At 39.1% G+C, this 22,172-nt stretch overlaps 3 protein-coding genes across 6 annotated transcripts; 2 read left to right on the top strand and 1 right to left on the bottom strand.

Annotated features, from left to right (window-relative positions):
• Window positions 1-2,137: 2,137 nt before the first annotated feature.
• Window positions 2,138-5,757, top strand: LOC113688611 (uncharacterized protein At4g15545-like). Of its 4 annotated transcripts, none has more exons than XR_003448003.2 (10): window positions 2,138-2,684; window positions 2,825-2,893; window positions 3,328-3,381; window positions 3,499-3,562; window positions 4,055-4,129; window positions 4,236-4,493; window positions 4,742-4,787; window positions 4,882-4,960; window positions 5,050-5,200; window positions 5,293-5,757. XR_003448003.2 is itself a non-coding variant. In XM_027206487.2 (10 exons), the coding sequence occupies exons 1-9, from the start codon at window positions 2,400-2,402 to the stop codon at window positions 5,140-5,142; spliced, it is 1,023 nt and encodes a 340-aa protein (XP_027062288.1). In that variant the 5' UTR covers window positions 2,138-2,399; the 3' UTR covers window positions 5,143-5,174; window positions 5,293-5,757. The 4 variants fall into 4 exon arrangements, 2 of the variants coding, with proteins under 2 accessions (XP_027062288.1, XP_027062287.1); XR_003448002.2 differs by having other exon boundaries at window positions 5,274-5,757; XM_027206487.2 differs by having other exon boundaries at window positions 5,050-5,174.
• Window positions 5,758-9,220: 3,463 nt separating this feature from the next.
• Window positions 9,221-10,917, top strand: LOC113743286 (uncharacterized). Its single transcript, XM_027271256.2, has 4 exons — window positions 9,221-9,844; window positions 10,044-10,181; window positions 10,337-10,498; window positions 10,697-10,917. The coding sequence occupies exons 1-4, from the start codon at window positions 9,344-9,346 to the stop codon at window positions 10,808-10,810; spliced, it is 915 nt and encodes a 304-aa protein (XP_027127057.1). The 5' UTR covers window positions 9,221-9,343; the 3' UTR covers window positions 10,811-10,917.
• A 4,339-nt stretch (window positions 10,918-15,256) lies between these two features.
• On the bottom strand, window positions 15,257-16,370 carry LOC113743275 (LOB domain-containing protein 4-like). Its single transcript, XM_027271248.2, has 2 exons — window positions 16,061-16,370; window positions 15,257-15,801 (listed from the first exon to the last, which is right to left on the bottom strand). Exons 1-2 carry the CDS (start codon window positions 16,247-16,249, stop codon window positions 15,391-15,393), a joined length of 600 nt encoding a protein of 199 aa, XP_027127049.1. The 5' UTR covers window positions 16,250-16,370; the 3' UTR covers window positions 15,257-15,390.
• Between the last annotated feature and the right edge of the window lie 5,802 nt (window positions 16,371-22,172).

The raw sequence follows: 22,172 nt of genomic DNA, 5'->3' as shown, positions 1-22,172 counted from the left end.
GGCTTTTTTTTTTTTTTTTTTCAATTATTTTTTGACAAGCAGAAAAGGCTTTTAAAAAGAAAGGAAAAAGTTTTTTGTCGATAGCAGGAAAAAGGTCCTCTGTCCTCGTGCAGATAAAAGAAAGGTTCAATTGAAATTCAGGAGAAAACAAGTGGTTTGTTTGGATTGTGAATTATTAGAGATATTTTTACTGTAGCACTTTTTGTGATGTGATGTATGTGAGATAAAAAGGTAATTGGGAAGATAAAAAGGTGCGTTGGAAATTGTAATGATGATGTAAGCAAATATATTTTGACAAATAAACCGCAATCCAAACAAACCCAAGATCATCTCCGATTATCATTTTGTTCAAAACATTCCCAAGGTCCAAGTGTAATTCCAAAAAAGAAAATTTCTTAAAAGAAAAATAATTTCCATTATTCAGAGGTTGGAAAGGAAGAGTGGGCCTTAGCCCGCACCGGTCCCTTGAGTTGAGGCTTGAGCTCTCAACTTGTCATTTGTCCCAATCGATACTAACTAATGAATATATATGTTGTAATAAAAGAACAAAAAGAAAACGACCCCATTATTTTAAAAAAAAAAAAAAAGAAAAGGACGGACAATTAATTGTATGGAGTTGGAGGGAAACCAAAAATTTAATTTCAAATCCAGACCCATTAACCCCAAATTTGGTCCATTCCACTAGGGGTGAAATCGAGGCGAGTCGAGCTCGAGTAGTAGCCTACTCGAGCTCGAACTCGACAACATTCACCAGGAATCGAGCTCGAGCTCGAGCTCGATCGAGCTCGAGCAATGAAGATCGAGATTGACTCGAGACAAGCACGAGTAAGATCGTACTCGACTCGATCGAGCTTGAATGCATATCGAGCTCGATCTCGAGTCGAGTACTCGAACTTGACATGCATCCGATCGAAGCAACAACAGCAACATCAGCCCTACTTCCCCTCTTTCTCTCTTTTTCTTCTTCTTTCTTTTCTTTCTTCTTCCTTTTCTTTCTTTTTCTCCTTCTTCTTCCTTCTTTTCTCCTTGTCCGCCGCCGCCACTTTGCACCCCGCCAGATCGCAGCACGCCACACTGCCGCCCATCGCGCCTGTTGCCCAGCCGCGCCTCGCCACCAGCAGCTCCTTCTCACGCAACCCCTGCGCGACTCAACCGCAGTCGCCCCCTTGCGAGCAGCCTGCCCCTTGCGCTCCAGTTCACCTCCAGGCAGATCGAGCAGCAACTCAGCCGCAGCAGTCCAGCAGCAGCTGCGCACGGTGCGCAGTCATCCGCCAGCGCGCGACGCCCTCTCCTCCACGGCGTGCGCCAGCAGCACGCAAGACTCAAGAGCTTCCTCTAAGTCAAGACTCAAGAGCTCAGAAACCATTACAAGTATTGCAGCAGCAGCAGCCCCCAATTTTTTTGAGTTGTGACAATTGAGATTTGAGAAGATGAGCCAAAGACTGAGATTGGGATTTGAGAGGTAAGCTGAACTCTGAAGACTGAAGAGGAACGAAGAAGGCGAATGCAGGACAGAGTTTGCAATGCATTTCATCGTGTTTAGTTTACGAGCCAAAATTACTTATTCACCCTTCATTATTATTACAACATAACTGGTTAAGCCCGTAAATATTCTAACTAACAAACCTAAAAGAGTAAATTGATATATAAAATATACAAATAGGCCACCAAGCTCGAGCTACTCGACGAGTTAAAATTTCTTGCCATTAATTACTCGAACTCGACTCGTTTTACTGTAGCAAGTAGCTCGAAATCGCCTCGAGCTCGAATTTGCTCGAGCTCGATTCGAGTAGCTAACCAAGCTACTCGCGAGCTCGATTCAAGCTACTCGAATTCTCTGCACCCCTACATTCCACCCAAAACTCAAAGCGCAAAAGCTTTTCAAAAAGAGAAAGTATGCTACTGGTAGTGGTAGTGGTAGCAGCATTTCAAAAGGATTACTACTACTACTACTACTAGCTATAAATTGTATAATATAGCGATAAAGAGTACTCTGTTATAGTTTGGACAATTAGTAGTGTATTATTTCCGTGGTTAAAAAAAAATAAAAGAGGGCTAATAATACCTGCTATAAAAGAGGGCTAACGAACTTGCAATTGAATTTTGAATGGTAAGAAGAGGGAGTAGTTTGTCATAAATTGTGAGTAGAGTAGTATAGTGTTATGAATTTTATTTTAGCAGTGGTACTCACAAAAGGGTGCATTTGATTTCGTTGAATCAATTAAAAGGTGGTCTTCCATCTTTTTTTTCTTTTTTTTTTTTTGTTCCTTTTTTCCCCATAGATTTCTCCGACACCTCGTCCGCGTCCTCGTCCAGTCTTCCTTCTCCTCTCTCCCAAGAGAGAATTTCCCCCACCCCCAGCCCCCGGGGATTAAAACTAATTTCTTTTCGGGTTTGAGATGTCGAGCAGCGAGGGCGGTCGTGGGTCGCCGGACTTCTATCTACCGGACGAGATATTATCGGTCATTCCCACCGACCCCTACGACCAATTAGATCTGGCCCGCAAGATTACGTCCATGGCCATTGCCTCCCGGGTCACCAAGCTGGAGTCTGAACTGGGGAGGCTTCGCCAGAAGCTCTACGACAAGGACCGCCGGGTTGTGGACCTCGAGGATAAGCTTTCTCAGCTCCAGCACGCTTATCAGGAGACCGACTTGCGTCTCAAAATCACTCTCGACGACAATGTACACTTCTCATCTTTTCTTTCTTTCTTTGTTTTTCTTCTGGTCTGATGAATTCGTTACTTATATATATATATATAAAAAAAAAAAAAAGAGGCTGTAAAGAATTAATTTTTGTTCTTCTCATTCTCATACTATTGAAGATGAAGCTGACAAAGGAGAGGGATTCCTTGGCCCTAGCCGCCAAGAAGCTGAGCCGTGACTTGGCCAAGGTATAGTTTTCTTACTTCTTTTTGTTCCCCCTTCCATCCCTGTATTATCTTCTACTAGTAATATTTGTTTCTACATGCTGATAACAACTTGTACTAGCTTTCTTTTTTGTTTTTTTGCCTAGCATTTACCTGTGTTTACTTTCTGTTAATGCATTTTTCTTTGGGTGCTAAAAACTGTACTTCAACCTTTTTACCAATGCTATCATTTATTGTTGCTGTAAACTTTTTATCCAAGTCGTTGTAAACTATGGAGCTGATATGTGAGTGCGTGTTGCCAATTGCCTGTTTTACCGCATCTTGTGCGTGTCCTGGAATTCATTAACTCATCAATTGTGTGCAAAGAGTTACAGTCTCAAACCGCCTCTACATTGAACTTGCTCGAATATGATACTCAAGTTTATTAAAATCCTCGGGCTGGTGATCTTGTTTGACAGTTGGAGACATTCAAGAGGCAGTTGATGCAGTCACTTAATGATGACAATTCATCTGTAAGTTTCCTAACTAGTCTTCCTGCTCGTATTTTCATGGTTTATTTTGTTTGCAACTTCTATATAACATTTCACGTTGTGTATTGCTACAAATTACTCTGAGCTCATCCTTATCAGCAAGCTGACACTGTTGATATTGGGACTTATGACCAATCAGTTCCAAAAGCCTGTCCTGCAAAAGGTAAACTTAGCTTTGCCCCTTTTTTTTAATTGCATTTCTCTCTGTGGAAAAAGGAAAACCCCCAATGTGTTCTTGACAAGCATTTTGGAATTTGGTTGTTTTGGTTAAAGAAAGACTTCATGGACCTAAATGTTTCAAAGTCATTCCCAAAGATATCAAGTCTCTTTCTTATTGAGAAACACTAAATACAGGTCTATAATCTTTCGCGAATTGCCACCTTTTCTGGAAATGTTTTACGTCATACAATGAGAAAATGTATCCTTTCTGTTTCCCAACATTGGTTCCATTTGGCTGGACCTACAGACAAAAGGATTCTTGCATTTGCAGATCTTTGCTTCTTCTTCTCCTCTCTCCCTCTCTCTCTCTCTCTGCATTGAAATCTGATTCGAGCCTCAGGATCTATAAGTTTATCGTTGTTCCCTCCAAATGGTGACTTTGGCATTTAGATCTATGTGCTCCTCTATTAACACGTCTACCTACTCCACCTTGCAGATGAGGAGGTGAATGGCTACACAACACAACATTATTCTTCCTCTGGAACAGATACTGCAAGCATTTCTGATGATGGTAGGGGCTATGAAATCCTTCTTCTGGATCACCTTGGATACCTGCTTAGGTTATATCGCTTAGCTGATTTATCTTGCTACTTTTTGTTTGGCTTGCGGTACCACAGCCTCGAAACAAAGTGGGTTGAAATTTTCTATGACACCGTATTTATCTCCACGTCTTACTCCTACTGCAACTCCAAAAATCGTCTCTGCTAGTGTGTCCCCTGGGAGGTATTCCGCTGCAGGATCCCCTCAAAAAACTTCTGGTGCTACCTCTCCAACTAAAAGCCAATATGAAGTGCGGGGTTCACTATCATCATGGTACCCATCAAGCCAGCAGTCATCAGCAGCAAACTCTCCCCCTCGTGGTCGCCCTATGCCAGGTCTGCGGAATTCTGGATATTAGATTTCATAATTGATAGCTAGTCTTAAAGGTAAAGCCTATCAATCTGCAAAATATTTTGTGATGTGGGGTTGTTCTTAGTCATATCATCATCGTTAAGGAAGGACATCTGATTGGAAGCTGTATTAATTGCCCTGTCTGGTAGCTAATGAATTCTGTGCATTTTAATATGGTTGGACAGCTTCTGATCTTTTTGCATTTTCTTTTTATGGATTTGGAACTTTTAAGCTCGCACTCCTCGAATTGATGGAAAAGAGTTCTTTCGTCAAGCAAGGTGACTACCAACTTTTTGATCTTTCTGTTACTCTAACTTGATTGCTTAATTCAAAGGGATTATAAACTTGATTGCTTCTGGACTGTTTATGTAGGAGCCGTCTATCCTATGAGCAGTTCAGTGCATTTCTGGCCAACATAAAGGAACTAAATGCGCAAAAGCAATCCCGTGAGGTATAAACCACGGAAGTTAATCTTATTTTTTTATCCTGGTTTCATGTGGCCCTGTTAACTGCACAATCTCTTTTCTTTCAAACAACCAGGAAACTTTGAGGAAAGCGGAACAGATTTTTGGTATGGATAACAAAGATCTATACCTATCTTTTCAAGGTTTGCTAAATCGAAACGTACAATAGAAGGAATTTTCTGGGAAGTGTTTGCAGAGGAGGTATAATTAAGTTCACCATCCTTCAGGTGCTTTCAAAATTGCAAATATATATATATATTTATTCAATAATTGAATATTTTGTGACTTGTCTATCTCTAGTCTGTTTGTTGTATCACAGTTTGGGGGTCAAGTCTCTGGTAACAGCTGAATTTCGCCGCAAGATATTTTTCACTGCACAAATTTGTGGAAGTGCAAATGAGCAAGGACTGAACCAGTGAGGATATATATATATATATATATATATATATATATATATATATATATATATATTTCTAGGACTAATTGCTGAATCCCATGCACGGGTGGCATGTAATTAACTTCCATTTTTGCCCCCTTGGTGCCTGGTAGTGATACGCTGAAATTATATCAGCACTGGCTGTACGTACTATGGTATGTATTGACCCTGGTTCACATTGGACGGGATTCTCTCTTTTATATGTACGACTGTGATCCATTTAGCTGCTCGACTTCATAACTTGTGTATTAAGGCATATTTGAGGACAAAAACGAGCCTATGTATGTATTAACAAAAATCTCACTTCTGTTGCTGCTTCTAATGATGAAATGCTTGTGTTTGGGTTAATGCATGTCGACTTCTCCATTGAGGTTTGCATGCATCAAAACTCGTCTTTTGAGCTATATGAATTCGAACGTTCACCTGTTGTTGCTTGCTTGCTTGTATTTATTTAAAGCAAAAAAAAATCCTTTTACTAAAAATATATATTGATATTAGTTTATCGAAATAAGAATTTATTTGAAGAGACATAAAGCATCTATCTCGTTGTGTGAGGCTGTGGGGGAAGGGCGCTGATGCTAAATGGCTAAATGCCAGAAGAATGCCAGAAGCATGCCTTGTTCTTGGCTAAAAATATAAAAGTCACACACTCTAGGCAATTTATAATGAAAAAAAAAAAAAAAATTTAAGTTCTGATCTTCGTTTTGACAGAAAGGATTGGGATGCCGACCTAATGGTAAACAGAGAACTGAACATGTAGATAAAAGGATTGACAAAGCTATGACTAGAGAATCTCATCTTGCTTAGGGTAACTAAGAAAGTGTACTGTCCTAAAAACCAAGGAATACTTCTAGAATCGTAGTAAATCATGAACCAAAAAAAAAAAAAAAAGGAAAACTGGCAAAAGATCGATCTGCAGTGATCTGATGCCCTCAAATCCCGCTCGAGATTCATTCATTTTCTTTTCTTTTTTTTTTTTTGGCTTGTCAGGCAACACGTTGGTGCAACATGACCTTGTTGGCACATGAATTCCATCTACTTTCAAAGCAGCGGACGGATTAAAAGAAAAGACTAAAAGAGGAGAGGAGACTAAAAGAGGAGAGGAGACTAGATGTCGAGCGATCAGAGAACAAAGCGTACCGTGTACTTAGCAACTCTCGCGTTTGGATCTTTCTTCGGAGGCGAGAGATATTTTCCTCCGCTTTTATTCCAAAGTTTGAAGATTTCCATCAAATCATTTGGAAATTTTGTCTTCTAAGATGCATTCAAAGATTGTGTGAACCACATGAAGTAACCTATAGATGCAGTAGTAGTGATGCATTAGGATAACATAGGTCCATCTCAAATTGCAAGTGTAAGCTTTCTCCTGCCTCCAATTCAGTACTCCAGACGCTTCCTTTCCTCTCACATCACATCAGTAGTTAATCTTTGCCGAGAACAAGCAAACTTATACCAAAAAATGTTCATCTCCCTGCTAGTTGCTCAATTTCTGTAATTGAGGAATTTTATAGCAATTTGTTTGCTCTTCATCTCCCTGCTAGGCTTCAGTAGTAGTACTAGTTAGTAGCAGCGGTTTTCTTCATTCTGTGGGAATTGAAGAAATGAAAAAAGAAATATATATATATATATTCGTAATCATTCTCAGGAATAATATATGACTAATTAATAAATTGTTGTGGACCAGATTCGGTTATAGATCAATTAGGCGTTGAATTGGAAGTTGTGCTGTGTAACAACTTGACAGGCAAGTTTATCAGAATGGCGGCACCATCCTTGTAGTCTGCTAAACATGAATGAATTTTCCCAGCATGTCAGATAAGGATAAACACTGAAATCAAAATTCGATGAAGTTGGAATGCATCTGGGGGCTAGTGGGTGGGTGAAAAAGGCCGAGGTTTTTTTTTTCCCCTTTAAGCTTAGCTGGATAACTTCTGTGATGATGGAATATGGAAGCCCCGCCAGAAGAGACGTAGTCGTACTACTCAGCACCTGATGCTAATCCAAAAGCAGCAGCAGCAGCAGCAGGCGATATGTACATGATGATGCATCTTTGGCTGTTTTTATTTTTTCCCCCCCACCCCCAAAAAAAAAAAAAGAAACTCAAAAAGCTGTTTTAATCTGATTTCTTTCTCCTGCATCTTTCTGCGGCGCGGAGAATAGGGCGAAGCTTGTGTAAGAAAAATTCTACCAAGTGGAAAAGGGGAGCAGTGGCCCGCATGGAAGTGGCATTCCTAAATGCTTGCTTGATTCGTCTCGCAAAGATCGGGGACTACAGCCTCCACCTTCCTTAGCCCAATTATGAATGCATTCATTCGTTCGTTGATTCACCATTCGGCAAAAAGGAAGTTGATCATAATTAAAGCCAAAAAAAAAAAACACATATTTTAATTCGACATATCAGGACTCCAAAGAGCGAGGGTTGTTCCAATTGAGTTTTATTTAAGAGAACTGGAAGCTAAGCTTTTTTTTTTTTAAGTCTAAAAGAAAACTTGGTAAGAGGCGGTTTGTATTGTGCTGTAGACTGTAGATTTGGCAAGTGAGCAACAGTTGAAGGAACAGGAAATGTGGAATCTCGTTCTGGGCATAATATATGTGTGGATTGTGGCGCGTTAATGCACAATCTGTGAGTAGGCCCCCCAGCCCCACCCCATGTGTTGGATTCGTAGCCTAAAAGGAAGGAATAGGTCACATCTTTGCAATCACCAGATAACACCCGATAACACTACCGTTCTAGTCCAAGTCTTCAAAGTTTACCGCCAGAATAACAGGACGCCTCTTATGGTTATGGAATATGGGTTTCCTTTTTTTTTTTAACCAAAAAAAAAAAAAACACCTCTTATGTTATGCATGCATCTTTTTTGCGTTTTTTTTTTTTTTTTTGAGAATTGCCTTTTGTTTGTGCACATGTTTGTGAGGTGCCCAATGATTCCTCTTGGAATTTTGTTTTAGAACCCAACCCCAGCTAGACCCCGATCGAATTTTATTCCATCGGGTAGGACTTTTGAGTTTAGTTTATTAGTTTTAGTGCATCCTTGAGGTCACTTTTTTTTAAAAATTTTTTTTTTTTTTTTTGGTTCCATCCCTTCTGGACGGGGAAGGATTGAGAGCCTAAGGAGTATCACGTAAAACTCCCAAAACTGATACCTTAATCAACTTTGTAGACAGGATATCTGATTAGTGTGGAACTATGCATATGATTAGCAGATACATATATATATTTATAGGTTTGTGTTATGGCAGGGGAATATATAATACTCGATCTAATGCTTTCGTTCGTTTTCTATGACTTATTTTTCATTTTTATACAGGAGAGGTAAAAGCTACTGAGGGTTTCCCAATAGAGTCGGTGTTCCCTTTCCCCCAACTCCCTATCCCATATCGGTTGTGAGTGATGTGTGTATTCACTACTTAAGGGTCTCAGTGCTATCCAAAAGTTAGCCTTTTGGGTAGTGCTGTGGATTAGCTTTAGGTTAGTGTGTGTGAGTGTTTCTTGCTGCTGTTGAAAGAAAAAATACAGGCATGTCGCATAGTGCTAAGTGCTAAGGTGGTGGTATTTAGCCATCTCAAAATGTTGCTACCCTGCGGCTACACTACACAGTATAGTGTCCCCAACAACTGTTATGTTATGGAGTACTTACTACACAGCGTGTCAGTGGAGTGCATAATATCGAACTAAATTTTGGTTTAAGGACTTCCTTTTACTAACATTTCAACTGTTGACTGAAAGCTCGTAACACAACAGTACTGTAGAGCAAAGAAAATGTATATATAGATGCATGGTGGGTGGCACCAGGCAACAGTGGCAGGGAGAACAAGTTGCCTGCCTTAAAAAGCTTTTACTACTACATATGCTATAAATACTAAATGGGCATATAAAGCATTTGACACCACCCACAAGGCCACAACACCTCCCCTGTTCTCTTCTCTTCTCTCAATGGCTTCCTTTTCTCAGTTTTACTACTCTGATAACTACGTGTGCTCTGATGAATTCACCACCCAGCTTCCAACCGATCACCTCATCACATCCTCCGCCATCACTGCTCCTCAACTAACCTTACCTTTCTCCTCCGACATGAATGGAGCATCAGTTAGTAGTATGGTCCCTTTTGATTCAGATATCAGCTGCTCCTCCACCTCCTCCTCCTCCGCCTCCTCATCATCCTTGTCGTCAATAGCAGCAGCATTATCATTCCCAACAGCTGAACCGCTTGGGCCTTCGGATACAACCCATGACCCAGCATTAGTAGGGCCCACTAGTTATGCTACATTATCAGGCAGCTTGTTTGGCATTTCCGGAAACGAAGGTTTGAGCAGTGGTGCCGCCAATTACTGCCACCAACATGATCGGGCATATGACTTTGGAGATCAAGAATGCGGCGCCCCGGCTTCGAACTTCTGGCCTCTCTATCCGCGGGCCATGACCTCCGACAATTGGGTATCCAGTTTATCTACTAGTGCTAGTACTTTTTTCTTCTTTATTAATTTATGTAGTAATTTTTTAACAATCCTTCACCACGTGCAATTAATTCACAAGCTTTTGTCATATATATTTTTTTTAAATTTCAAAACAAAATAGTCTTCAAACATTTTTCTTGTTCATTAACATAGCTTACAGGTTAAATTTCATCTATTAGGAAATTCAAGGCGGGGTAGCACAAAGGATGGAAGAGCCGACGTTGAAGGTCTCCCGGTATTCAGCTGAAGAGAGGAAAGACAGAATTCTCAGATATTTAAAGAAGAGAAGTCAAAGGAATTTCAACAAGACTATCAAGGTTACTTGCTCAGTTACATGCGTCCTTATGTATATATAATATAATGGACCATGAATTTTTTTTCCTTCCCCCTGTATATGTACCAAAAGTTAAGGTTTCAGCATTTGATATATATAGTTCTCTTTTTTTCCTCAAATATTGTACCGCTTGTGCAGTATGCCTGTCGCAAAACCCTGGCTGACAAGAGGGTCCGTGTTCGTGGAAGATTTGCCAGGAATAATGAATGTTGCGAAGATGATCAAACGCTAGTACTGGTGAAGACAGATAGCAATCTTCAACAAGCAGATTCATGCTACAACATTCCTGTCGACGACCAGGTAACAGATTAACTATAACTGACGCGGTGCTTGATTAATTGTAAAACCATCACCGCTCGCACATCATCACTTCATGTTGATTATACTATTATCATACTCCGCGCCGGGGCCAGGTTGCTAAAAAGTAATCTTTGACCGGCCACATATACAGACTATATATATGTGCTTGTTAGTTACATTAATTAATTACTGGAACAGATCATGAAATCCTATGACGAGGAATGGCTGCAGGAGGCTATTGCCAGCCTTATGTGTTATCGTATAGCGCCGGATAATGGACTGGAGCTTCCGGACAAGTACTTGATGAACTAGCAGCATCTTTCTCCAAGCTGGGAAGCCAGCTGATTCATGCTATTTATTTTTGGTTCCCTCATGATAAATCATTGTACGTAATACTAATATATTTGGCCCGTTCATGATTTTTTTCTTGTTTCTGTGGCTTAAGCGCGATTAGTATCTCCATTCGTTGTTCATGGTTGAGATCCATATATATCCTGCTGCTGAGCTTAATTAGCTGGACAACCATACGTGCGATTGCTAGTTCGGATGAAACATGCTGGATACTTCCAATATACCATACATACGTAGTAGCTATTTGACCATACGTGCAAATATTTTTAATCAAAGACGGTTTGGATTCTTTAAGTTAATACGTGACTTTTCATCTTTCATGTGCGATAAACTTTTGAGGGGGGAAAAAAGTTATAGAACGAATCGTTACCGCATCTGACCTCCCAAAATTACAAACCATTTCCAGTCTTATGTTATCAGTTGGGAAGCGGGAGACAGGGAGAATATCTTCTGGGCTTGGGGTAATATTTAAACACAGGTACTACACAAATGACCAAACCCCACTTTGATTCAGTTTCGAGCTATATACAAGACCGGGAACAACGATCAGTTGGGGTTGAAATTGGAAGTTTAAGAAACAATTTAGCTTGCAATTTATTATGGAATTTCCCAGGCTTAAAATATTGAATAACTGCAGATAAGCACCCTTTTTTTTTTTTTTTTTTTTCTTTTGGAACTACTATTTTATATAATGGTTGGTACGTGTGACTAGATGGTTAAGTTTTACGTGCATGGCCAACAACCAAACTGGCAGACAGGAATCTATGTTTGAAACTAATGAAAGCAAATTTTGTATGAATACGAAGAAAGACAAAAAAAAAAAAAAATTAAAGAGGAAATTTTGTTGTGGATGATCAAATAAAAACAATTATCAAGTGTTAATGAATTATTAAAAGATAGCGATTCGTGCCGGATTGTTGCAAGCTGGAGAGGGATTGCAAAAACGAGAAAAAAAAAACTGCGTATTTAGTATAGAATGGAACTTTAACCAACAAAACTTTAATATTTCATATATATTATATATAGCTGCAATAGATATTGTATAATTATTTACTGATTGTCTGGCTGAGAACACATATGATGTAATGTAATGAGCAGATTACTTCCGCTGGGAGCCATTAATTCCTTGCTCTGTTCAATAAGTTGACCAGCGCCACACTAGTTGAGCTAATGCTAATACTAATTTCAAAGCAATTAGTGATTCGAAAGCATAGTGATGTTGGCTTATGAGAAAAACTCTTTCGTGATTTGAGATAATACACTACTGTACTGAGTACTGCTGTTTAAAAACATCACTCGCACTTAGCCTGCATGATTGCGATATTTGTTTGATAGGTAAATAGTGCATTACCAAGCACCATCTTCTGTACTTATTAAAGAACAGGAATTAAGGCACAAAAAATATATATATATATATATATATTTTTTCATCTTTTCTGCAAATTTAAAGTCAAGCACGAAAGTCAACAAAAAGATGCCAAGTGCGGTGGAAAGAGGCTCCCTCCTAGTTAAGTTTTCTGAAGAATTCCTCCTTGGAGAGGAGGAGGAAGGAAAAGATAGGTGTCACAAGCAGGCATTCGCCTAATCGTAAGAAGGCACTAAAGATTGTTATACTGAGGTGACTGCAACATCAACTTTGCAAATTTGTCCCCATCGCAAGATCATATACTACTGTAACCCTGCAATCCAATTTAATCATTCCAATGCCAATACTTTTTTGCGTTTTTTGGGCGGCATTATTACTCCAAACTCCAGAGAATTGGGTTGCAGTGCGATAGAACATTAGAGAACTGCATGTGATTGCAACTAAATCCACTGGCCGGGTTTCGTTGGAGATAGCAGTAATATGTTTGATCAAATCAGGCATGATGGAAACAAATACGCCAGCCCTTCCCCTGCAACTAGATGGGAAATTAATGGAAATGGTGGCGGGCTGGAGTGATGTCCTTGTCGATGCAGCAGCGCAATCATTACCGAAATCACACAAAATGAGAGGGAATACAGAAATCAGTGTGTCCGTCCTTTGGAGTTGAGGTAGGGCTAACTGGTTGTTATGTCTTGAGTGGGATGTAAAAGTCTGTGACTTGTGAGCCTACTAGATAGCTCAGCTTAGGCCTTAGCAGTGGCAGCACAGTTTATGATTCCGATCCATTTTCTACTGTTGCATGAATATTGGGGCTAGCTCCAAATTCATGTTCAAGGGTTCGATCAATCCCCAGTAGATTTGTCGGCGATAACTAGTTGGCTTGCAATCCTATTTGTGACCACAAAGCTGGGGAGTCGAAGCCACTCACCACCACAAGTACCACCTCCAGGCCCCCAACACACAGTTGATTAAAACTCAATAGCGTCTCTCTCCTATTGGTTGACCACTAACGCTCTTTAATCGCCATTCTGAGGTCAATAATCTCCAGCATAATCTTGTGAGCAATAATCACTATGCCCAATGGTCACAGTACTGATACTGATCTCCAAAGAGATTTGTGATTGGTAACTTAAGCTAAGCTTCCTTTGGGTCATGAGGACCAATGCATGAAACAAGACTTTATTACAAATAATACACATTGATTAATGGTCAAATGACTTCCGTCACAAGACAAATTTGGACAAGCCAAATTTGGTCTTATAAATTTGGTCTCCTATATATTTAGTATACTTGATGTAATTTGCATCGTAATGGAATGCGGAAACAAGATGCTTCACTTGTGCTCTTGACTATTAACACAAAACAACTTATAAATTCCAACATGAGTACTCATCAACTCCTAGCTCCATGAAGCATAAAAATCAATTACTGTAGGTTTCTTTGATCATCGGAAGCTCCTAACCACGCGGGATTTTAACTTTCATGATCACGCATTCATTGGCTGTCTACCAAACGGATATATATACACTAGTGTACATGTGTGGCCGTGTAAAGAACTAAATTATTAGTACAGAACGGTTGTTAAACCAATGAATCCATGAATAACGTCCAAATAATTACTTACTGTAGTACAATTATTATAAAAAAAAAAGGGTACTGGGGAAATGACATACAGAAGATTCGAGCAGCGCGCAGCTTTCTTTCAGGTGATCATTTCCGCATTTTCTGAAGTTGAAAAGTTTTGGCCGTTGGAATCTTCTCATTCGATTTAGGGACTGATTTGACTACTCATAGATTTTGCAAAATGCATATGAGGTTTTTGTAGAGAAAAAAAAAAAAAAAAAGAAGAAGAAGGCGAAAGGAAAAAGAAAAATGAGAGGCCATGAAGGTGAATTGGACAGTGACCTGTGCTTTGACTCCAAACACTAGTGCGTAAGCTGGTCCCCTCAGAAGCTAGTAGCTACACCGATTAGTTGAACAACATATTTTTGCAGACGAGGATTCTCTATTTCAGATTGCTATCATAATTATAGGTCGATTAGTGGGATGTAAAAGGTCCATTGCGCTTGAACAAGATTGGAAGTAGTAACAGTACCTGTGAAGTAACATTTTGCAATCTATAGTTTTGTGCTTGGCCAAAAAAACCCGTCTCTAATCAGAATGGAAACTTCTAAACGGAGATAAGTATAACGGAATGTTGACAGACAAAAAAAAAAAAAGCCTTTGTATAGACTAGTAGTAGTAGGTTTATTGGAGCAGTACGTACATGATAATTATATGGCTGCATGCACGCGACGCGCGGGTAAACAATAAATTCGTAATGATTCTTCTTAGTACGAGTGATTAGCTTTTCTCGGGCGCGGCTATCCAATAAATTTGTTAGAGTGATAGCTTCGATGGCCCATGCAGTATCCTATAACAATGTGTTTTGGCCCATTAAACAATGCGGGTTTAAATCATACTAACTACAAACAGGCCCAGCTAGTCCTGCAGTTTTGAAATTCACGCGCGTGCTTCTTCCGATGGTCACGCCTTAAAAGTAACTCACCGGCACAGACCAAAAGCCTGATATCTCTTTTTTTTTTTTTTTATAATCTATTATCACCATTTACACTTATTTCTACTCATAGTCCTATATCATCTACACCTATACTAAGGGAAGAGTTACGGAGAACTAACGAGACTGAACTATTCTCGGACTATTTTTTTTTATTTTTTATCATCATTTACACTTACTCCTACTTCTAGCACTACACCATCTACACCTATCTATATTAAGGGAAGGGCCATGGGGAACCAATAAGACTGAACTACCATCGGACTATACACGGGTGCGCTAAACACCCATATGAATTTAAGAAAAATCATATTAAGTGGCAATTTTAATGGGAGGCAAGGTTTAAACCCTTATCTCTCATTCCACCCCACAAGAGATAGGTACAAGTGTATATCCTATGGCATGCGTGGTTAGTGATTGGTATATCAAGTTAATTTAAACAAACTCACGAGTCAGGTAGGTAAAGGATTCAGAAAGTGAGCAATTAAACTCCCAAAAAAAAAAGAAGAGGGACAGGGCAGTCAATCCATAGTAGTATAGTAGTAGTACATGGAAATGTATACAGCTACAGGAATTAGCTTGGGATGTGGGTATATGACATGTATATGCAATATTATGCTAGTACGACCACAAGGAATCCCCAATATTGCCCTCATCCAGCATCATGGGCGGCGTATCGGCGTTGAAATGGGACGAGATGGGCTCAAGATGGCGATGATCCCTGGACGCGGTGGGAGAGTGATTCTGATGATGATGATCAGGTGGCGCAGAGTTGTGATCAGTGGGCACAGTGGTACTGTTATAGTACTGATCCTGGGACATAGGTATCAGCGAGGAGGAGGAGGAGGAGGAGATTCGCATTTGGAGAACTTGAGCCTGTGCAAGTGCCAACTGAGACTGCAGGAGGTCAACCTGGTTTTGTAGAGAAGATATAGCACTCACGCACCCGTACACTGGATCCCTCATCCTCGCGTTTGCCTCGTACACCATCGCACTCACTGCATCCCCTCGCTGATGCTCTGGCAGCTCCTGCATTACTAAGTTAATGTTAAATTTCGGGGATGAAGGAAAACGGGATTTCAATAATTACTTGAATCAATCGAAGGCACTGCGCTGCTGCCTCTTTAACTAATTAGCAAATACCAGTACATATACATCAGCATCATTTTAGTATAGCTAGCTAACTGCAAAGTGCAAACTTAATCTTCTTTTTTTTATTTTTGGGGGAGGGGGGGTTTGGGGGTACAAAGAGGGAAAGGGAATTGAAAAAAGGGATTCATGATTAAACCTGAAGCATCTTGTTTACATTGCTGGCACCAAACACCCTATGGACGCTGGCAAACTTGTGCGGCTCATCAGCTGGAAAGTAGGGAGCAAATACACATTCCTGAGAACATCTCCTCCTTAGAAGCTTGCATGCTGCGCAAGGGGAACCCCCAGCCACCACACCTACTTGTTTTCTACCGCTCTCCTTCATTTTAATTTTTCATTCTTGTTAATTTATTATATTTACTTAATCTTCCGCTCTCCTTCAAGTTAAGCAGCTTTCTTGTTCACTTGGGGAATATTGGACTAGTCTGAGGCTCCAGGAAAGGATTGGTTAATCAGGTTTTATATACTAGTACTTAGTAATGCTAGCTAGTAGAATAGATATACACTAGCCCGTGCCGTGCCATGCCATGGATTGATGGCAGGTGGTCATGAGGGCCGGAGATCTTGACTGGGTCCTACTAACAAGCAAGACAGCTTTAACAATGGTGGCTAATTAATTAAGATCTTAATTACCTCACAACATTAATTCTCTCTTTAACTAAGCCGCTCTCTCCTCCCGATTGAAAGTTTACGGCCTATCTTTGTCACAGACACACACACGCGGCCTTGCAGTTACAACCCTATTCTATTGCAACTCTATGGAGCTCCTCCAAGAGCAAGAATACCAGTGTGTGTTTGGCTATTACACTACACATTTAATATTGACAAAATAATTATTATCTGCTTGCATTACAAACGTAACGTGTTGTTTAACTAATCTTTTTTTTTATCTTCTCAATTATCTTTTTTTATTTCATTTCACTGTCGTATCATCATAAAAAGCTGTATAATAATTATTTCAAGGAACATCTCATCAAATAATCTTACATTCAAATACACCCAACTAGCTAACTAACACGATAGTTGTTGAGCCAAATATGGCAGTGAACAAATCTTCTAAGGGTATCGATCCAACTTATGATTGATTGATTTTGAATTACGTACGATTGAGAAGCATAGGCATGTTTGTGTCCAAGCACCACGTCGAGCAGGGGTGATCTGATGGCTCTACCTGGCCTACATACTGAGGAAATCTTCCTTAATTAGTCTCCGATATTCTTTGATGCTTGATCCATCGAAACGAAAAGTTTGATGCAAATTCAACGTAGCGGGCCGCAACTGCTGTTGGCGTCTCTACCACCACTTTGTCTGGTGCTGAGCTTTGTGATTGCATCCTTGTCAACGCGTCTCTCTAATTGAGCTTGAAAGTTTGTCCATTGACGTTTGTCCAGAGCTGGAGACACTGCTATTGTTCATTACACGTAGCACCCATAGATCATTCAAAATCTTGGGGAGTAGATCAGCTATCAAATCCGTCCTCATACGAGAAATTCGGGCTTTGTTAATTCTTCCAAGTTCTAATGGAAAAGCTTTCACGAAGTCACCACTTTTCTACCTTGCATGGGACCTCAATTGCCCCGTAGTGCCCATTTTCGTCTTCCTCTTCCATGAAAGGGGTTTTAACTACTTTTTCCAAACACAAAGCAGCAAACATGGCCAACATCAGCATCAAACTCCCTCACGCCATCGCCATGTAAAAAAAAAAAAAGTTTGCTTACTTCCAAAGTAATTTAAGGAATATATTTTTTTGGCGTAGGAGTGCGACTTCTCTGCTTTATCTTAATCCTAAGACATGGGGGCATGCTTTATTTGACAAGCTTTTGATCCTTATTTCGCGTTTTTGCATCTATTACGGACCTCCCCAGTCCTCAGTCCTCACCTCACCTCACCTATATGTCATACGAATCGCCTTTTTTTTTTTTGATTTTATGGAAAAGCAAGTCCACTACTTCAACAAATCAATTATCTGTGCCATGGGTCGGCGATATAATTAAGAGATATTCCTTTCATTGACTTTGGCATGGCTTCACCAAGCTAATCATGATCGTTTATCCATGCATGGTTTCCGGATCCCAAAAAAAAAAAAAATTTTTTTTACTATGATACTATATTCAAATTCTCTTTTTAGAGAGAGAGAGAGAGAGTGTGTGTGTATGTGTGTGAAGGTGTGTTCTTGGAAGTCAAATTTGAATCTTACAGTAAAATGTCTCTACTAATTGAATTGGATCTTTAAAATATATAGTGCTTGTCCATTATCCGTGCAGCTACTTAAGTTTTTTTTTGTTTTTTAATCATGTTTTGTCTTATTAATTACCTTTTTCACTCCTACGTACATCAAACACTATGAGATTACCAGAAATACCCACGACACCCATGACTAAGAAAGAAATTTCACTGTCTACTAACCTACCTTCCTAATTTTAAGCACGCACGCGATAGTGCCCCTTAGCCACTACTATATATGTATTAACTCCATTTTACATTTATTTAGACTATTTCTTATTATAATTTATTGTTTTGAAAAAATTAATACTTAAAGACAAACCCTCTTTGTGTTTTGAATGTATAGGCCAACTGTGGACGCTTGTCAAAGAAAATTGCACTGGCAATTAGGGATGTAAGGGAGCCGAACTACTTGCGAGTAGTTTGGTCAATGGCTTGGCTTGAACTCGGTCAAACCGAGTCTCGAGCTACTCGAGTACACATTCGAGTCGAGTTCGAGTCGGAATTTTGCAACTCGTGGCTCGACGAGTAGCTCATCGAGCCATATAATTTAAATAATATATATAATTTAAATAATATATATGTATTATAATTATAAATTGACCGTTATGGGTATAATTTATACTGAATTTACAAGTAAGGTATCGAGTCAAAAAGCTTGATTACTTGACTCGATAAGACTTGACTAAAGGTCGAGCCTTATCGAGTCGAGTCTCGAGCTTTTAAAGATTTCCTCGAGTCAAGCTCGAGTTTGAGATTTTTCGACTCGATCGAGCTCGAGCCAAGTTATTTATAGGTCGAGTCGAGCTCGAGTATAGCAATACTCGAGCTCGACTCGGCTCGATTACATACCTACTGGCAATGCCCTTCTCCCTTTATATGGATGTTTGCTTGGATAATTTCGACGGCCTATTCATTCTCTCTACGTGTTCCAAAAGGAAAAGACTAGAGGATTTTGTTTTGACGTCAGAATGATCAAGATAAGATTTGCGTGCCGATGTAAGACAGAATTTTGTTTTTCTTTTTATTTATTTCTTTTAAAGAGAGCATAAAGGTCCTAGGTTTAAACTTTAAGCAAATGTAAGCAATTGTAAGTTTTAAGAAAATCTTATTTGCTACACAAATGCCAATTGGAAGCATCCACCGCGTTTTAAGACCTCTTACATCAGGTTATATATATATGGTGATAATAACAGCAACCAGCATCTTACATTGTGGGGAAGTGATGCATGTCATTGGCGTTTGCTGAATTTAATTAAATGACCCTTGGAAAAAAAAATAATTTTTCGTCATAATAACGTCTTATGGGTGATTTTCAAGAGTCCTGCTCAAAGTAAGGCATTTTCCTGCTGCAAATTAGCTTCAAATGGTACCGGTACTAATTCTAATGATCATTTCAGGAATCTACACATATGTTCACAATATTTTGGCATATTGCTTATGGTTATTTTAGGTGAAAATGCGATCAAAATTGATTTTTGGGAGGAAAATGCTGTATTCCGTGTATGTATGGGACCAAACCCATAATTTTAAAAGTGAAAGGACTAAAAAAAATACAAGCTGAAATATATAAGGTAACAAAACGCATCATTATTTTAAAAAGTAAGAGACTCAAAAGGTGCAAAGCTCCAATGTGAATGCGAGGGACTATTTCTGCGATTCAAGTCCTTTTTCTTTTTCTTTCTTGAGCTTCCTCCAAGTCATCAGAAACTCGTGTTGCGAAAAAGGAAAAGACACAGTAACTCCGACATGAAAAGTCAACGGACCATAATCAAAACACAAAACTCTTCGTTTGAGCATCTGAGGATCATCGTGATCATAGACCTTCGTTTCTTGGTCCTTTTTATCCTTTGTTTAATTTCTATTTTACTTTAAAAAAAAAAAAAAAAAAAAAAGGAAGAACGGGCCTGAGCAAATTGAAGAGAGCCTCCGCATCCGCTTTTAATAGGCATACTATCGTGTGAAGTCTATCATTAGCAATATTAGCATCATCGAATTTAATTCTTTTTTTAAACTGATCTGAAAATGCAGTGTTCTAATGATTTGAGTAAACCGCATGTAAAATAAATCTTGTCATTTAAGCATGTCCCCTGAAGAGAAGTTGAAGTGACAGAGTACTGAAATGATTCTGTTGCCAACAACCAAAGTGGAGCACTTCACCTAGCATAGATTGCCCATTTTAAGGATAATTCCTTATATTATAGCTGAAAAAAAAAAATCGGCGAATTGTTACTCTGACAAAGTTGTGTTTTTATACTATATACCTGTCGTGTTTTGTCAGCACGGTATGGGCAACCATTTTTTTTTTAAGGCAAAAGCTGCTGTGCTGACTATAATTAGCCACAGGGGCTGCTGTGCTTAGTGTCATGCTTACTAACCACGGCAGCCAACAAATTTTTTTTTTTTTTTTTGCATGTACTTTCAAAATCAATACTTCTGTTAGTTTTCGTCCTGTCTTCTGCATATAAGTTCCATCAAAACTACCCCTTACGTCTTTCTAAATTACTATTGTGAATAGGATTTTGTCTCGTTTAACAATACTTGTTGAAGTGCTGTGGAAGCTATAATGCACTCGGAGAAGGAAATGATTATGAGTAGGTCATAAAGAAGTCTACCAATGAACTTCTACATACAGTTTGAAGATAATTTTGTGTATATTATCTTGTTGTAACTGGTTAATCAGCTCTAACATTTGTTTGTTTTAACTATTGAATTAAATCATATTAGTTCGAGCTCTGATTTTGCTGTTTCATCAAAATATACAAAAAAAAAAAAAATGACATTCTCTCATCACATCTTCATTAAAGTTGAGAACATTTTTTGCCTTCTACGTTATGTATGTACACTCTGAGAGGATTTTTTGGTTTTGTCATTACTTAGTTTCGTTAATAACACCTAAGATGTTATTTGATTCCACCAATTGGGGAAATTATGCAATTAATTGCTCCACCATACCATTAATCTCAGTCAAGAAGATTGTTTGAGGTAAATGTGTCAATTCTCACGGGTCACCAGTGTACGTGTATGACATGCCTATTTGTCAAAGGGACAAGTCAAATTCTATGGAGTGGGGTATAGATAGCCTAAATATGATCAAGGCATAAAACTGTGATACAAATTAGAAACTAATTTTTAAGAGCAATTGATTAAACCAGAGATTAAAAAAAAAAACAATTGTTGGCTGCCATGCTTAGCAAGCATGACACGGCAGCCCTTGGTGGCTTAATTATCGGCTATCGCGCCGTCTAAGTACAATAGCCTTTGCCTTTTAAAAAAAAAAATCGATTACCCTGTTACGATTCGTCAGCACAGCAAATATAGTACGAGAACATAACAACAATTCATCGACTTTTTTTTTCGACTATAATCTAAGAAATTTGCCCCATTTTAAGTGTTGTGAAATCGAGGTAATTGTTACCTGGGGACTTTTGCAGGATGTGGCCCAGTAGTGTAGTTGGGGAGGTGAATTGGCTCTTTTTTGTCCTTATGATAACTGGAAATATCATCTAAAGCTCATACTTAAAGAAATAAGAATTGAAATTGTGGGATAACCAATAAATTTTTTTTTTTTTAAAAAAAGCCTATGTGCTGACCCTCGGGCAAAATAAGAGAATGTCATTTTTTTCCCTTTCCCGTGCCACAGAGGGAAGGGTTTTAAGCTTTACTTCTTCCTTGATAGCTAATTGCTCGATGCAGTGTGCCATCATTCTTCCTGAGAACGAATAATTGCGGGTGACTTTAGTGCTTAAGAAATGGTCAGCAAACAAATGGAATCAGCAACTTTATGTCCGCAATCACATCCTTCCTTCCATGAAGAACAAATTAGGTGTTTTTTTTTTTTGTTTTTTGGGAGATAAATGGTACTTTCAATTGAAGCCATGGAGATAGTACAAATAATTGAAAGGTCTAATATTTCACTTCTTTAGATCTTGTCCATTCACTACGCATATCAAGAAATCTTTGATCTTTATGCTATACGTATGTATAATGTACAATGGCGGCTCACAATTTGCATCCCACGTGCA

Source organism: Coffea arabica, chromosome 5e (genome assembly GCF_036785885.1).
Source record: "Coffea arabica cultivar ET-39 chromosome 5e, Coffea Arabica ET-39 HiFi, whole genome shotgun sequence".
NCBI lineage: Eukaryota > Viridiplantae > Streptophyta > Magnoliopsida > Gentianales > Rubiaceae > Coffea > Coffea arabica.
The sequence above is the reverse complement of the archived record's forward strand: the minus strand, read 5'-3'. Positions and strand labels throughout refer to the sequence as shown.

Excerpts from the sequence above, each read along its gene's own strand:
- LOC113688611 (XM_027206487.2), top strand. The coding sequence starts at position 2,400 with ATGTCGAGCAGCGAGGGCGGTCGTGGGTCGCCGGACTTCTATCTACCG. Across the intron at positions 4,494-4,741 it reads TCGTGGTCGCCCTATGCCAG|CTCGCACTCCTCGAATTGAT; the intron begins GTCTGCGGAATT and ends GGAACTTTTAAG. Across the intron at positions 4,961-5,049 it reads CGCAAAAGCAATCCCGTGAG|GAAACTTTGAGGAAAGCGGA; the intron begins GTATAAACCACG and ends TCAAACAACCAG.
- LOC113743286 (XM_027271256.2), top strand. The coding sequence starts at position 9,344 with ATGGCTTCCTTTTCTCAGTTTTACTACTCTGATAACTACGTGTGCTCT. Across the intron at positions 10,182-10,336 it reads ATTTCAACAAGACTATCAAG|TATGCCTGTCGCAAAACCCT; the intron begins GTTACTTGCTCA and ends CCGCTTGTGCAG. Across the intron at positions 10,499-10,696 it reads ACATTCCTGTCGACGACCAG|ATCATGAAATCCTATGACGA; the intron begins GTAACAGATTAA and ends TTACTGGAACAG.
- LOC113743275 (XM_027271248.2), bottom strand. The coding sequence starts at position 16,249 with ATGAAGGAGAGCGGTAGAAAACAAGTAGGTGTGGTGGCTGGGGGTTCC. Across the intron at positions 15,802-16,060 it reads ATGTAAACAAGATGCTTCAG|GAGCTGCCAGAGCATCAGCG; the intron begins GTTTAATCATGA and ends TTAGTAATGCAG.